The sequence below is a fragment of the Condylura cristata genome, unplaced genomic scaffold, assembly GCF_000260355.1.
Source record: "Condylura cristata isolate star-nosed mole 26May11 unplaced genomic scaffold, ConCri1.0 scaffold00001, whole genome shotgun sequence".
NCBI lineage: Eukaryota > Metazoa > Chordata > Mammalia > Eulipotyphla > Talpidae > Condylura > Condylura cristata.
This window is the reverse complement of record NW_004567102.1, coordinates 57,040,156-57,058,183: the sequence shown is the minus strand read 5'-3', so window position 1 is coordinate 57,058,183 and position 18,028 is coordinate 57,040,156. Positions and strand designations below refer to the sequence as shown.

The 18,028-nt window shown below is 36.6% G+C and overlaps 1 protein-coding gene across 1 annotated transcript in view; it reads right to left on the bottom strand.

The window, feature by feature from the left end:
- Positions 1-13,136: 13,136 nt before the first annotated feature.
- LOC101636878 (amine sulfotransferase-like) overlaps positions 13,137-18,028 on the bottom strand; it is a 15,889-nt gene continuing 10,997 nt past the window's right edge. The window contains exons 5-6 of the mRNA XM_004674095.1: positions 15,434-15,617; positions 13,137-13,258 (exon numbers count right to left, since the gene is read on the bottom strand). Coding sequence (XP_004674152.1) covers positions 13,137-13,258; positions 15,434-15,617 — 306 coding nt within the window. The remainder of the gene's footprint in view (positions 13,259-15,433; positions 15,618-18,028) is intronic.

Sequence of the window (18,028 nt, the reverse complement as noted above, 5' to 3'; positions counted from 1 at the left end):
AATTATTTCCTACAAATAAAAACAGAAGGATTTTTTTCAGATACTTGTGTTTTTAGAATAATAATTAGCAGTTACTGAGTTTTCAACATGTACCAAGCATTATTTACCTGTTAATTCATTTCCCATATAATACCTATTAAATCTTCACTAAAACCCAGTGACCTAGAGGCATTATTGTTATCATTAGTCTAATGATGAGAAATCTAAGATACTAGGAAGCTAAAATGATTTTTCTTCAAAATCCTGTCAGAGAGGACTTATCATAATTCCAAACAAATAAATGAGAAAGTTGTTAGAAAGTTTTAGCAAAGTATTCAAAGTTTGTAAAAGGAAATATGAAAGATATCCAAATTGACAGTAAAAATAAAATTAGGAAGCAAACAAACCTAAATACTTCTGTTCAAAACATTTGACAAAACCAGTATTTCTTATTAGTTCTGCCTGATAAAGTGGTTTTTGAAAGGGAAAAAGATGAGCAAATTCCTGTTCTAAAGTATTAAATTAAAACTATGTTTCAGTTAAGAGTTCTGAGGATATTAATGTGTACTCTAAGAAAAAACATTTTTAAAAAAGACTTATTTGGGCCTTCCCTGGTGGCGCAGCAGGTTAAAGCACTGCACTGAGAAACTGAAGCCACTTCCGCATGAGTTCGATCCCCGCCTGCCCCGGAGGCGACCACATGGCGCGGCAGACCTCTCCTGACCCGCCCGCTGCTCCCCTCAGCAGTGTACTTCGTCCATCTGCCTGTTCTGCTCCCCGCTCTGTCTCTGGTGAAGCCTCTCACCCTCCGCAACTCTGGCCTGTACCCCAGTTCTGTACGAATAAATAAATAAATCTTTAAAAAAAAAAAAAAAAAAAGACTTATTTATTTATGCTTACAAGAACTGGAGTACAGGCCAGTTATACCAGGAGGGGTGAGAGGACTAACCAGAGACAGAGTGGGAAGAAGAACAGAATCATTGACTGAAATACACTGCTGAAGGGAGCAAGAAAAAGCATTTAATCCTTTTACAAAATAATTCAAACTAACATGATTAATATTAGGTATGTCATTGTTTGGATTTTAATCAGTAGGAGTAGAAAATACTCTATTAGAATGCAACCTGTGGCTGAAGAGAAAGCATTGTTATAGGGGCTCCCTCTGAAAGGGGTTGCTGGTGAGGATAGATAGCCCCAGGGGAAATGCTAAAAAGTCACATTTTGGGGTGAAGAGAGGAAATGAACTATAAGAGACTGCAAAAGTGACAGGGGATTCAGATATTGCTCTGACATAACTCAACAATGCTGAGAGGACAAGGTAATTCTCTGGTTAACCAGAGGTCCTCATACAACAGATTTTTCTATTAATTCACTAAAGCTGAGCAGGTTCAGGATATCTTTGTCCCTTTTAGCAGATCAAGGAAAATTCAAGTTTGATTTTACATAAGTATTCTACTGATATTAAAGATTAATTTTTTAAAATTCTCATAACTTCGACATGTTTTTTCTTCTGATTCCTCTCAAACCTCCTAAACCTTTTTGCTTTCCCATTACTTACATTAGTCCATTCCAAAAGTAACCATTTTCTTAGGTTTTCAAAAAATGTCCATTCTCTGTACATCCTACCCATGAACATCAAACTCACATGTTCATTCATTTAATTTACTCAAGCATTGTTATTCCACCTTAATTTTCTCCTTTCTAAATTGTAGGGTATTTGAAATACTGTATATCCTCATCCTTTTCAATTAATTGGAAGGCTTACAAGTTACCTGTCATAATATTTTTTTTAAGATTTTATTTTTATTTATTTATACAGAACTGGGGTACAGGCCAGAGGCTCAGAGAGGCTTCACCAGAGACAGAGTGGGGAACAGAACAGGCAGATTGACAAAATACACTGCTGAGGGGAGCAGCGGGCGGGTCAGGAGAGGTCTGCCACACCATGTGGTCACCTCTGGGGCAGGTGGGAATCGAACTCATACAGAAGTGGCTTTAGATTCTCAGTGCAGTGCTTTAACCCACTGAGCCACCAGGGAGGCCTACCTGTCATAATTTTTAAGACAAATTCTTCATAGTATTTTATTTAGGTGATATAGCACATACTTTTCAAGAGACATTCAATTCTTCAGTTCTCTTGAAATAAGAAGCCAAACATAAACAGTAACTTTAGTAAGAATGTTCTAGATATTTAATCCTAATTCTAAACATTTAGTTATTTTAATTAGAATGTTCTAGAGACCAATGAGTTCCCACCATTAAATTTAAAAAATCCTTAATTTTATAAAGATATTTGGTAAAATATTTAAATAATGGCAAATGAGAGAAAAATGATATATGGACCAGATTCAAAAAGGAACACCTATTTGGAACAACAAGTGTCCCAAATATACATAAAACTAATCATTAAATAAAGAAAAATGAATAAAAATTTGTGCAAAGGGACATTATTTCAGTGAATAAAAAGTAATTTTGGCAGAAAGTATCAACAATTGCTTAATCTCATTAATTACTAGGGTAACATAAGTTAAGGTCAATTTGAGATATCATTTTCTAATTACAGATTGATAAAAATTAAAGGCTGACAGGAAAATAATTGGGAAAAAGGAAGAAGTCCTATATTGCTTCTTTTAGCATCAACTAAAACCCTTTTTTTAAAAATTAGCAATTTAAATGTTGAATACTTTGCACAGGGCGGCTTTGCAATTATATTCCTAGGTGGTAGTTTTAGGTTGGGGTGAGCTTGGGGACATGTGAAACTTGGGGACATGCTCAAAAATATACAAAGTAGCATGTGCTGTAGTAACAAAAATGGGAATACCCCAATTAACAAAAGGAATAGCATAGGAATGATGTTATTAGTTACACAAGTTATAAAATCATACAGCAGAGGAAAATAATATGAAGGTCAAGAACAAGCAAAGTATAGAGCAAAGCTCAGAGAAAAAAATAAGCAAGTTTCAACATAGCATTACGAAAAGTTAAGGCAAATGATTCTACAGGATTTTATGTGTTTTTTAAGCAATCATCCTGAGAAGAGGGATAAAAAGATAAATGCAAATAAAACATGGGGAAATCATTTACTTGAGGGAAGACTATGAAGTAGAAAACAATAAATTAGTTTTAGAAAATAAATTATTTCTGTGGAGAAGAATCCCAACATCATAGAGAACTTCTGACAATCTTAAAAATGTAAAAAGAAAAGACTACAATATTCATGATTATAAGTGAGTGAACAGTGTAATCATGGCATTAGAGAAAATGCCTCAGAAATTGAATTTTTTTTAAAGACTTTCAATATTTTGAACTTAAGATAAATTGGGATAATTAACTTTGAAAATTACAATACTGCTTTAAGCAATGGCAGAAATTTGAGCGAGCTATGAGACAATAAAAATGTTCTCAGGATGAGAAATACTTAGTAGGGACTTTAATGATCTTGACAAAATTCTTAAAAAATGTTTAAACTACTAGAAAACTTACCAAAATACACAAAGCTTCAGAAATACATTACTAAAATACTAAAGTCAAATAATGATGGAAACAGAAAACTGAAAAGAGCTTAAATAAAAGTTGAGCAAATATCTAAACTCTTCTTACACTATATGAAACAAATTTTATATCATAATCCAGTAGCATTTATTCCAGAAAGAGCATATTATTAAATTAATTGTGGTTTTCATTTCATTATATGGGGATGTACCCACTTGCAAAAATGGCATCTTATGCTATTAGAGCTTTCTACATTAAAAATAAAATAAATTAAAATGCCAAGTATCAAACAGAAAAATATTTTTTTCTACATTCTGTGCCCTCAATATCAAATACAAATAAAAAGAATATGAGAAAAAGACCAATATGCTAAAAGTGCTAGAAATCAAGACAAGTGATAATTTCTCATCACCTTTATTATTTCAGTTCTCTTTGATTACTGCATTGAAAAGACAAGATGTATCAATTGGAAAGTTAAGGAAAATAACTTTTAAAACGTTTAACTTTTAAAGTGAAATGCATCCTAGATAGAAAATAAAGAGACAATTAATACATCAAATTTAAAAATGTATGGAGTAAAACATAATATAATAATAAAATCACTACTTTTTTCTATAATAGCAATAACTAAAAAATAAAAACTTTCTAACAGCCATAGTAATAAAATAACTGAAATTCAAAAAAAGAAAGTAATATGCATACAAAGAGCTACATAGCATATTTGGTGAACATCAAAGAAGACTTGATAAATGCAGTGATAGAATGAGGTTAGATGGTAATATTGCAATACAGATGATTGTCCCAGAATGAACATCCACACACACAATCAACTCCCATAAGCATATCATACATTAGAAGAGTTGAAACATAAAATGTAAAACTAATAAAGCTCTATCTACCTGTTACTGCTTTTAACAAAAATTATCAAGTATTCAGTCTTCAATTTTTGAATAAAAAAAAGAATCACATTTAATCAGAGAAAAAGTAAAAGACAGATTTTGAATGGTTTCATTCTGACAATACATATAAAAAATAGCATAAATAAAAATTTGAACTCAGCAAAAAGAATATTTACCTGATGGAACAGGGCAAAAAGGTAGAGGAGCTAAAGGAGGGAGGCAGGAGGAATGTGGGCACAGGTGGTTTGGCAATGGGAAAAAGGCAAAGACATGCAAAATCAGAGGGAGGGACATTGGAAACTCAGTATACAAAAATGTTTTCAAAAGATTAATAAATAGGTAAAAACTGAGGCAGAATCAATGTGTCAATTAGATAATCATCCAGGAAAATATTATGCAATAGTCAGAGTTCATATAACATAGCCTCAGTCCTGCTATCATGTCATATAAAGAGCAATAGTATAAATTATCTAGGGAAAAAAACTGGAAAATATTAGTATAACCTTTGTGGTGAGGAAAGTCTTTTCCAGCAAATCAAGAGTCACAAGTTATGAACAAAAGTTAATGGACCAGTTTTTTAAATATGGAATTATAAGTACAAATAAAGTAAATTTAAATGAATTGCATGAAAATGAAAAAGAATTAAAATTAAGAGCAGGAGGAGGCCCAATGGACTGTGCTGGAGGATTATGAGAGCTTTGGCAGTGGGTGTGAGGTGTTATACCTGAAGAGGTGTAAACCCCTACTCCAAAATTATATGCAGTATTGGACACCTTTACATCAATAAAACTAATACAACTTAAAAATAAAAAGCTTCTAACAATTTTACAAGGTAAACAACTAAATGGGAAAATATTTGCCACAGAAAATTTTCCTAAAATCTGTAAAGTAAAAGAAAAACAAGAGAAAAAAGGACAGAGGATATAAAGGACAGTTAAAGGCTTAGAAATAACAAAATGAGGGTCAAACTAATCAAAGTCAAATGGCTGGAAATTACACAAAGAGATTTTCTTTTATTACCATATTAACAAGGAGTAATTCCAGTCATTGGTATTGTTGAACATGGAGGAAACATGCTTCTTGATATGCTGTTTGATGTAATTTGATAGAATACATGCAGGTAATATGAAAAACTAAGAATCTGGTCACTTACCTGAAAACTCACTTTCAGGGAAACTTTCACCTGAACAAAAATGTCCACAGACCTATAACAATGCTTAACTGTAATGTCACATATACATTCACTGCAACAGCGTATCCAGCAATATACCTGAAATCCTATGATTATATAATAAATTCTTACTATGCTGTTTAAAGAAATAGGGTTTTATGTGCTGACATTAAAGAATTTATCCTAGATATTTTATAATTGCATTACAAATAATGTGTGTGGTGATCTAATATATGGTTATGCTTGTAAATTCATATTTTCAGAAAGAAGACAAAATCATATAAATATAACAGTTTCATTTTAAAGAGTTTTCATGCACACAGATGGAGACTATTGAAGATACTTTTGTGAGTCATTTTGATACTTATTGGTTTTGTGTTCTTTAGATTTTGGACACTAAGTAATAGGTTGGAACAAAAGAGCTTAGGGGAAGGTCTGTTGGGGAAGTTAATCTTTCTGAAATGTATACGAGGTGGGTCTAAAATTTACCTTTTTGCATTCAGTTCTATTGTGATGTTTCTCAAAATAAATCAAGATCAGTATCTGCTGAATTCAGCAGATTTCCTGTTAAAAACATACAATCCTATGTAAACTTTGAAGTAATTTTTAAATGAGATATGCTATATTAATGTTACTCTTCTCAAAAACATTTGGGTTATTTATTTTTTGAAGCAACTATCTAATGATTTTGTAACACTGATTGTATGTTATTTTAAAATATATTAAAAAGACATAATCAAGATCTCTTAGCACCTTTATCTCTGAAAAGATGTGGTTGTTTAGATTCTACAATTGTGATTCACATTAATTTTTCAGCTCCCTGTCTTATCCTTGTATTCTGTGCAGTCTTCCTTCTTACACTTTTCTGCCATTTCCTGTGCTTCTCCTAACCTAATCTCTTTGCTTAGAGTTGTATCTTTTCAAAACATAGCTAAATTAAAGAGCTCAAATTTCTTCACTTTCTATTTTTCTCATCTTGTAGCCTAGGTGTCCCCATACAATATCGAATGCACAAAGTACATGAATGTAACATGACAATGTTGGGAGAATAGCTTTTGTTTGGAGAACACCTGTTGCCAAACCAGGGTGAAGGGAAATAACAAGTGTCCCCACTCCTCAAACACTGGACTTTGGATGTCTAACTTGGAAGACAGTGTCAGCTCTGATTTCAAAATAACTAGATATTCTATTAGTTCAAGATCAACATTAGAAGTTGAAAAATATATACCTTTACATTTAAAGAGATCCTCATCTGTGTTGTCTATAGTTATTTACCTACAAGAAAATGACAGATAAAATGCTTTTCAGTTACTAGGTGATTTATAATAATGACTTCCATTTGCTGCTGTCCCGTCATTTCCTATACTAAACACCTGGATCCAATTAAACCATTTAATCTTCAAAACTCCATGTGCTAGGACTTCTGCTGTGATCAGTATTCTATATATAAGGAAGCTAACAACTGGGAAAGAGACTATTTTTGTTAAAATCTCATGAGTGGGGTTTTATCAGGATTCAAAACATACAAATGAAGAAGTTAAGATAAAGAGTTTCAGGAAATTGTTTAAGCTTTTAAAATCAGAAGTCTGAGTGATATCTAAATAGAAAACAAAGATGAAATTAGGAAGCAGAAGTCCTAAATATGCCTACTCATAGCACCTATCCAAGAGAAAATTTTTTATTAGCTCTGCTAAGAAATCTATTCCTGAAAGTATAATACAAGAGTGAATCCCATAAGTCATTAGGAAAACTAGCACGTTTCAATTAAAAATTTTTAAGACATCAGTATGTACACAACAAACATTTAATGACTTTGTGCTTGAACTCACCTCCTCAACAGAAGGTTGTCAGAGTGCAGAGTTATAATGTGTAACAGCAGGAAAATCACCAGTATTAGAATCACCTAGCTTTCTGGGTATACCTAGCTAACTGGGTATTCTAACCACAGTTAGAATCTGCATTGCTGAGGTTGTGGCCTCAAAAGTGTATGTTAGAAATCTCACTGTTCACCTAGGAAAATGAGGGAGAAAATAGTAATAAACAATATTTTGTTTTCAAAAGAGGGTTTCTTAACTCCTAAAAAGCCAGTGTGGGGGATAATTTGACTCCCAATTAAGAGATGCAGTTAAAGCCCCACTAACATGCTAGAGGTTTCCTCACTGAAAAATGAATTTCTAGCTGCTTTATTTATTGAGAGTTAAGCACTGAATAGACTGGCTGAAAATTAAAAAGACTGTGCTATGCACATAGATGGAGCACTGTTTTGATAATGGAATCAATCACAATTTTCCAGGATTGAGAGAGAATGAGAACTCATCTTTTGAACATGCTGAAGGAAAATTTACCCTGTGTAACGTGGGCCAATGGAGCCCTCTATCATAGGAAGTAAAGTTGAATGAAAGGCAAGAATTAAAGTGTCACTCTCAGCCATTCTTGCTCCCCCCACCCAATTTTCCCCCAACCCCTGAAAAGCACCAATTCCAGAAAACCTGGTTGCTGAGGGAAGAGTCGCAGGCAGCCCCCCCACACACTGAACATCACCTCTTTCCTGCTATTCCTCGGCTGTGACAAGTCACAGGACAATTGTGAGAGCTGTTGTGCCACAAATACAATGGCAAAGTGGCGTGGTGAGGGAGTCGTGAAGCATCTTGGCTCGGGCAAGTCTTATATTTCTTGCATCTTAGGGTCCAATATTGAAGGACGTGATGAGTAAAAGAAAAGACATCATGTGTCCCTTTTAGAGATGCACAGATGTTCCAAAGGAAGGAATTAAAACAGAAAATTAAAAATCCCATGTATGCTGCAGAGGGTGAGACTGGGGCGGCTGTGAGGCTGCCCTGCACTGCTCACTGCTGCAGACCCACGGGTGACGGAAATTCACTTCTGGTGTAATTTAGGAATGACAGGATTGATGTGCTACTCAGAAATACAAACTCACTGAGAGTTTGTCCAGCAATGAGGGGTTTCCAGGAACTCAGCCAGCCGCCCATTTTGGATAAATACATTGGGTAAGATTTTGTTGTTACTAGGAAAAGGATATCAGATTACTCCAAGTCAACAGTTATGTAGATTTAAAAAAAAAAAAAAAGCTACAGGTTTTCTGTAATGTAATATAAATGTAGTCATATCACTTCACTTTGGCAACTCTACTGAAACACTGTACTAGAAAGTTATAGCAACCACTTCCTTGAGCATAAAGGATTGCCAGTAAAATCTTTTAGACTTGTCTCAGTGACTGGTGTCCATTCTTAGGGTCTTTATTTTTATGCATTGTGGGAGACTTTCCTTTCCACATGTGTAGAAATGGCTCCATTTTGCACTCAACTGACCAAAAGTATGGAAGTGCTGGCCCATACTATGTGTTTACTATAACATTGTAATAAAGTTTGAAGTCTGGAAGTATGATACCTTCAGTTGTTTTCTTTCTCTAGACTGCTTTGCTAGAATTAAAAGGGATCTCTTTGTCCCCTGAGTGTTGAAGCCATTGTTTTGCTTTGTAATATTCTGGCTGTCATTATCACCTTGCTTCAAAGCTAAATAAGATCAGCCAAGTCCAAAAAGCCTGGGAACAATTATTAACATATCTAACAACCATATTATGGGTGTGCATAGTTGCCACTTATCTGACTTCTTTCAACATATCAAACTGCACACAAATCCAGCGTTTTTCACTTTTCTATACTCCACATATAAATGAAACCATGTGATAGTTATCTTTTTCCTTCTGACTTATTTGTCTCTGCATAATCCCTTTCAGCTTCATCCATGTTACTAAGAATGGCATGAGTTTGTCTTTCTTGATTTCTGCATAGTATTCCGTTGTGTATATATTCCGCAACTCTTGATCCTTCATCTTTTGGGGAGCATTGTAGTTTGTTTCCGTACCTTGGATATTGTAAATCCTGCTGCAATATGTAGATATCAGCTTTCTTTTTCAAATTAGTGTATTTTGTGTCCTTTAGGTAGGCTCCTTATAATGGAATCATTGGATTATACAGCAGATTAAATTTACAGCTTTACAAACTGCCTGGTTCTCCTGGAAGTCTAATTATCAGTTAAGTTCCTTTTTCACCACATCTTTATCAGCATCTGTTGTTTCTAGTTTTAGTGATGGGCCATTCTCAAGTGTGAGATTGTATTTCACTGTGTTTTTTATTTGTATGTTTTTCTTGTTAGATGACTAGATGAGATAATATGATATATACACTCAGTGTATTGTAAGTTAGCCATTTAAAAGACTAAAATCTTAACAATTGGCACAACCTGGACAGATCTCAAGGGAATTATATTATATTAAATAATTCAGACAGAGAAAGACAAATATTTTATGTTATCACTTATATTGAAATCTTAAAAAAAAAAAAAAAAAGAAAAGAAAACCACAGGCCCTCCCTGGTGGCGCAGAGGGTTAAAGCGCAGCACCGAGAAGCTAAACCCACTTCTGCGTGAGTTCGATTCCCGCCTGCCCGGGAGGTGACCACATGGCGCGGCAGACCTCTCCTGATCCACCCGCTGCTCCCCTCAGCAGTGTACTTCGTCGATCTGCCTGTTCTGCTCCCCACTCTGTCTCTGGTGAATCCTCTCGCCGCCCCTGAGCCTCTGGCCTGTACCCCAGTTCTGTATGCACAAACAAATAAATCTTTTAAAAAAAAAAAACCACTAAACAAAACCAACTTCATAGATGCAAAGAGAATAAGTTGAAATTTGCCAGGGTAGGCACCAAGAATAAGGTATAGATGAAAGGAGTCAAAAGATATGATTATTCACTTTTTAAATAAATACATCATGCTGATGTAATATGCAGCATGATAACTATGATAATTATTGCATATGTGAAAGTTCCCCAAAAATTATGCCTTAAAATTTCTACTCACAAAAAAAAATGTGCTATAACTCTTTATGATGGTGGATGTTAATTATATTGTGGTGATTTTTATAATAAAGAAAATTATGTAGTCACTATGTTATATCCATGAAAATGTTGTAGTATTATATATCTATCATATGTAATATAGGATAAATGTAGGAATATGGTATAACACAGCACACTCAGTCATATAGATCTTTATGAGAGTATCCTTTTGTGGGATTATATATCATTAATGCTAGTAAATATATTTTGATTGAAAAATGTAAAATGAAGAATGATGTGAGCCTATGAGTATGGTTATGTACATTTATAGATATAGCTATACATTTATTCTAAATTGTATTAATACAGAAGATGTGTGACACAAAATTTGAAAATACTACTAAACTGTTTGATTTGATCATAATTATTTTAAATGAGTTGATTTATACTCCCAAAATGCTTTCATTGATATTTTCTGAATTGTTGTATACCTGATCTATTTTTGTTCAATATTCAATAAATGTTGTGACCTAAGTACTACCTGGTATATATTCACAAAATCAATGAGTAGATTAAAATTAAAAATCATGAAGATTTTTGAAACTTCATTTGTTATAAATGGTAAGGTTAACTTCTTTGGCAAATTGATAAAAACTTTGAATACTGAAAGAACATTGTGTCAGCTCTGCATTACTAACAGGGTGCCCTGTAGCACCCCGATGTTGGGCTGGTTATGCTGCAAAAGAGGAGTAATGTGGTGTAGCAGTATACTACTGACAAAAGGAGATACATGCAGAGAATCTGATGTGTGATAGGCAGGCCAAATCCCCAGTGAAGAAGACAGGTTGCTGGACCACAGTACCCTGTCCTTCTTTCTCAGCATTAGCACTGATCATGTGACATGTGCTGACAATGTAACTGGTGACTGAGGCCAGGAACTATTTCAGGTGGTTCGCAATGGAGGATTTACTGGTGAGAATAGATAGCCCAATGGAAAATGCTAAAAAGTATTGCATTTGGGGGTGGGGCAACAGATAAGTACTATAAGGGACTGCAGAAGGGGCTGCAGATTCATTTAGTCTTCAGGATTTAAGGTTTTGGGATCTTCAGCATTTGGGCGTATTAATTTTGGCCATGCTGTACAGATGTCCCAGAAGGCTGTTGTGGGCCTCTGAAGGTGGAATCCTCCAGCAGCTAACCTCAGAGAGGAAAAATGTTTGGATGCCTTGCAATTAGCTAACTGACTGGAACGGTCCCAGTTTTGCTACAGTTATGGCCTGGCAGAGAATGCAAAGACCCAGAGCAGGCCCCCACTGATCTCTATGAGTGTAGCCTTTTGTCATCACATTCAGTGGTTGCAGCTGCTGTATTGAATGTCAATTGTCTAGTGCTGTGCTGGGGCATTTTGGCACTCCACGGCCATATCCTCTTGTGTCTGCTATTGTCTTTGTGAGTTGGAACCTGGCCTTGAGTCTGGCTGCTTTGTGCTTCAACCACTTGAAGTCAGGGGAGACTCCACGGCCATATCCTCTTGTGTCTGCTATTGTCTTTGTGAGTTGGAACCTGGCCTTGAGTCTGGCTGCTTTGTGCTTCAAGTGGGTCAGGGGAGACCTCTAGGGTGGGATGATGCCATCTTAGCTGGTTTTGTGTGGAACTGGAAAACACTGGACACAGCTGCAGGTGAGTAAATGGCCTAGGCAACTCTGTTTTTCCCGGCTTGTTAAATATATCCCGTTGTTGTTGTTGGGGTAGAATTGAATTTGTGTGCATGGATAAAAACCACAGACAGTGTCAGGTGAACTACTAGGCAGTGTCCTTGGCCAGTTTTAGTGTCCCTTGCTGCCTTGTGTCAGTAGTACCCAGACTGCAGAGATATGGGCTGGAACCCTAAGATGACAGTGATCAGCAGTGATAAAAACACTACTCCTGACAGGAACAAAAATTCCTAGAGCCACATGAACTTTCAAAACTGAAACAAATTGGGAGAAATAGAAAACCTGAACACATCAGTTGCAGGCAAATGTAAGTGTTGTGGTTTAACACCTTGCACTACCGGGAGTCCCAAAATTTTAGCTTTTATGTTTGTTTATTTATGCTTCAGAAGTTTTTCTCCATTTTACCATATAGATATTCAACTATATTTTCCAGATATAGAAAATTATTTTAGTTAGATGTTTTACTATTAAATGAAGTTATAATTAATTTAAAAGTGAAGTTATGGATAACTTTTTTAAATTCAGACAGTTAAGTTAGTGACCTAGCTAAATGATGGATTTTGCTTGATCCTTTGTTCTATAATGCAAACGTATGATCATAAGATGATTAAACAGATGATTAAACAGATACATATGTTTACACATGCATTCTTTATTTTATTTTGGCTTTCACATTGGTTTTAACTGAAAAAAGTAAAGGTTAACTATAGAAACAAAAATGATTTTAATGTTGATTGCTCCTAAATTTTATAATGTAGATAATGAGAAACTGCAGAGACAAGAATCACAACACATTTCCAAACCATGCAGCACTTTCTGTTTTTCTCATTAATTGAAGGCCACCAAGGCAGAATAGCCACAAATAATTTGAAATTTCCTTTTTTCAGTGTTCATCAAATTCATCACATCTACTTTAACCACAATTTTATGAATGACTTATAAGTAATATGCAAGAGAAGCACAAATGAATCTGTATATTAAAATATGTTCTGAGTTAGTTGATTGGATGAACTTCTTTTGCACTGACTCTAGTTTTCATCCATATCCCAGATGAACTTCAAGGGGAAATCTTTCATCCTCTTTTGGAATATTCTGTCAAATCTTTCATTTTGTTCCACAGTCAAGTGATTTTTCCAGTCTCCAATGGTACCTAGTGGGAAAAAAACACAGAAACAACACCTCTGTGAGTGACAAAATTAATAGGACAAAGATCTCCTTGAATACTTTTAATCCTTTCTCTAGACCAAGCTAAATATAATCAGTTCTCCATGGGTTTGAAGTGCTGCTTTTCCTCATGCATACATCGGCTAAAAAACAAGCAGAGGAATGAGCAATAGAGACATACACACAATCAACCTCTATATTGCTTAGTCTGCTACCAACACTGCATCCATTTTATCTTTCTAATAGAAAAAGCAAAATCATGACCTAAGAAACAATGGTTATTTTTTAAAAACTTCAGACAGCATACTGCTATATTACCACTGTTGTGTAATATAATTTGAAAAAATACAAAAGACAAGTATTTCTTCCATTTTAAAATGTAAAAAAAAGAATGGATTCTATTTAATGAAGTAAAAGTCACAGGGCACCAGGACCTGCCATTTCTGCAGTTTTAACTGACAGGTGTTCAAACTGACATAGAACCAGATTTTTATTAGGAGGAAACAATTTGGCGATGTATTATTGAACATTACTACTGACACTTGGAATAGTTAGCAACCTCTCAGGAGAAGAGCATAATATTTGATCTTGTGGAGCACTAAAAAGCAGAAGTGATAAAAATAGATGAAAGGAGGAACACTGTCTTTTGAAAATGTTAGTACCCAGAGAAATTTTAATAAGATCTTCACACAATCACGAAATACATTAAAGAATAAATTATGAGTAAAACAGAAAAATACAGATTATGCTTCTTTCAGAATCATGGGCACTAAAAGTTGAAAAGTTTTTATTTTTTTAAAAAAAGATTTATTTATTTATTCATATAGAACTGGGGTACAGGCCAGAGATGCGGAGGGTGAGAGGATTCACCAGAGACAGAATGGGGAGCAGAACAGGCAGATCGATGAAGTTCACTGCTGAGGGGAGCAGCGGGCGAGTCAGGAGAGGTCTGCCATGCCATGTGGTCACCTCCGGGGCAGGCGGGAATCGAACTCATGCGGAAGCGGCTTCAGATTCTCAGTGCTGTGCTTTAACCCGCTGCGCCACCAGGGAGGGCCCAAAGTTTTGATTTTTTAAGGCATATTAGTTTTATTTATTTATTCATACAGAACTGGGGTACAGGCCAGAGATGCGGAGGGTGAGAGGATTCACCAGAGACAGAATGGGGAGCAGAACAGGCAGATCGACGAAGTTCACTGCTGAGGGGAGCAGCGGGCGGGTCAGGAGAGGTCTGCCACGCCATGTGGTCACCTCCGGGGCAGGCGGGAATCGAACTCATGCGGAAGCGGCTTCAGATTCTCAGTGCTGTGCTTTAACCCGCTGCGCCACCAGGGAGGGCCCAAAGTTTTGATTTTTTAAGGCATATTAGTAACAAAATATGTTAACTCAAATTACAGGAATGAAAAATAAATGCTTACTATTGAATAATGAAACTCATAAGAGAATGGGTTATGAAGTGTCAATCTACTCCTCACTTTGAAGAAATTTGATACATGAGGATAAAATCAGGCAAATGGCTTCCCCCACATAAAATGACTATCATGTAAATATCTACACTAGTCTAGGAAATCCTGACATTCTCCTGGTTGTATATACTCATTTTCTGCAGGTAATTGTTGCTGACAGATTTTAAAGTGTGGGGTCACGTGGATTAGAAGTTTGGAAACTAGGGCTCTCTCTGGTGGCACAGCTTAAAGCACCAAATTATAAGCTTTCAAAGCCACTAACTACAGCACAAGTTCAATCTCCCACCAGGGAGGTGAGCCAAATGGCATGTCAGACCTCTCTTGACCTGTCTGCTGCTCCCCTCAGCAGTGTATTTCAGTACATCTGCCTATTCTTCTCCCTACTGTCTTTGGTGAATCCTTTTACCCACCACAGCTCTGGCCTGTACCCCAGTTCTATAAGCATAAATAAATAAATCTTGAAAAAAAAAAGAAGTTGGGAAACTAATATTTGTCAACTTCCAATTTGAGGCTCTGTACTACAGTACAGTCCAATTTCCTGTGATACCTTTCAGGACCATGCACAACTAGGATCCTTGGCTCCCGGGCACAGTGAGCAGTGCTTGAGGGGTGTGTTGGAACCCCTCTTCATGTAGTGTGGTGGCTGAGGGTACAGTGAACATGTGACACTTCTCCTATAAGGCACTGAGCATCACCTTTGCGCAGGACACTTCCATCTGTTCTGATTCCAATATAACATTTTGCTATAGCATCATGATTTACTAATGGATTAGTCTTCATGTTTTCAAATGTAGCCTGGTTCACAACAGCATCTAAGTCTTCTTCACTGAGCTCTTTCTCCAGAAATCTGCTGATTTTTTGCACAGAACTTCTGAGATCCTGAAAGAATTGAGTGTAAGAAATAGTTAATATATAGGAATATATGGGCTACTATCTAACCTTCTTATCATATCTTGAAAAAAAATGAAGATATTTTATATCTCAAGTGTGACAAGGATAGATTTTTCTTACCAAAATATATGCTTTGTTGTCAGTGTTTTATAACTCCCTATTCTTTGATTTATAAAGAAAATTCATCATCATTCATTTTGCAACTCTTTTATAACATCTTAGGTGTTTTAGAACATGTGCTAGGTGCTTGAAAATTTTAAGAGACACTATGTGTTTGTTCAGAGTTCACAAATTCATTGGAAGGGCAAAATGATATAAGTCTCTATTGACTTAACAAAAAGGTCATGAGGATAGCCCATAAAAATAATATATATATATATATAGTAAGTTGAAAAAGAATTTAAATGCACTTAATGTATCAACACGTTAGTTTGACTCAGTCTACTAAAACACTTTAGGAAACTTAAAACTGACTAATAGTTGAATGGAATAGCAGATAGTAGACTTATTTTATAATAAATGATTGACTATGCATGCCATCATTTACTGACCCCTGGAGTGGGCATGAAGATTGTATCTTCTGCATCTCTCCCAGCAGTGTGCCTGTATGGTCTGCTATGCTTTGTAAAGCAGACAAACAAAGCACAAAGAATAAGCATTGAAGAAGCAGAGAACAGAACATTTTTGCACTATTTCTGGGAATGTTAGATAATGCCATTACTATAGAAACTTTTTTGATTAGCTTAGGACTTCTGATTAACTTGAATACAGAATCACTATATTAATTCCAAACCTGCTATGGATATTTACTCCAAGAATTGAACCAAAAGAACTCAATGGCAATTTTTCAAGAAGATGTAAAGACCAAGATCACTGCGTCCAGACTTGCACAGGAATTGAGGACTGAAAACAGACTATAGACTTACAACTACGAGTTTCAACCCAAATGAAAACACCCTGGACTCACTAGAAGGAAGATAACCAAGGGAGAATCGACCAAGTTCCCTTATGGAAACTCCTAACCAGAAGCGGAACAGACAGGGTTAACAGAACCCTGCAACTCTGATCAGGGAACACCAGTGGCTTCCTACTCGATTGGCTCCTTTAAAAATCTAGGCATACGGATGCCAGGAAGCACTGCAGAGGGAGACTAGGTGCGGAGGGTAGCTGCAGCTGCTCTGCACAGCTGCAGCAGCTTTTTGCCCCAGCCCTGCTACAGCCCTGGAGATAAACTGAGACAACTCAGCTAGGGAGAAGAAGCCAAATTGTGGGAGAAGACTGCAGCTTGGAACCAGAGACCCAAGGATACACTGGAAAGGTGTTGCCATCCTTTGCTCCAGCAGCCCCGACAAAGCCCTGGATATAAACTGAGACAACACAGCTAGGTGAGTGGACCCCAAGCTGCTGCAGGGAGGGGGTTGAGGGTGGGAAATAAAAAAATAACAAACCAAAAAACTGCTCCACTTAGAGCCTGGGAGGTGGAGAAGAGGAACTGGCAATTGGGGTCCTTCTAGTCCTACCTGCATCTCCTGCCCCCACAACAGAGATCTGAGACTAGGCAACATTAGGGTTTGGTCAGATCTTGGCACCATTCTTAAGGCGTGGTCAACAAGACTCACAAAGCCCCTGAGTTAAAGATGGGGAAAACAAAAACAAACAGTTAAACAGGACCCAACCACAGGTCCAACCCTAGGAAAATGCAACAATTTTAATAATCTTCCATGGGCACATTCAATATAGAGAGGCCCTAGGAAGTGCCTCAAATGGGGAAACTTGCTAAGGGATCTACCTGCTTACCACATCTACCCACAAAAACTGTGGTAAAAACCCTGGAGTTAAAGAGATACAGCTGAGCTCTGTGAGAGGATCTCAGGCAGTGGGGAGGCACTGCTCAGGGAGGGCTGTTTGGAGTAAACAAAAAGCCCTGAAAGCTCAGAGAGAGGACCGGCAGCCTGCTCAGCTGGGAGGATTTCAGCCCTCTGGCACTCCCCTGAACTCCTGTGGGGAGGGGGAGATCCCACCCCCACAACAGAGGCCTGAAGACTTGTGAGCCAGAAAGTCTCAAAGTACTTAGAGAATAGACAAAGCCAGCCACCAACTCAGCCACAGGCCCAGCTCCAGGGAGACCTACAACATTTCTAATTTATCATAACCACCACGGGCACACCAAGCATAGAGAGAACCTGGGACATCCAAAGGCTACAAAGATCAACAGACACCTTCCAGAAACACGGACTCAACGTGTTACTAGAACAACACAAGAGACCCCTGACTGTTACCAGCTGAGACAACAGACACAATTACACACAGTGGGGTCTAGGAAAAATAACACAACTCAGAATACCCTCCACAACTGAAGTGTTTGGAAGTCCCTCAGCTATTCCAGAAAGAACATCCCC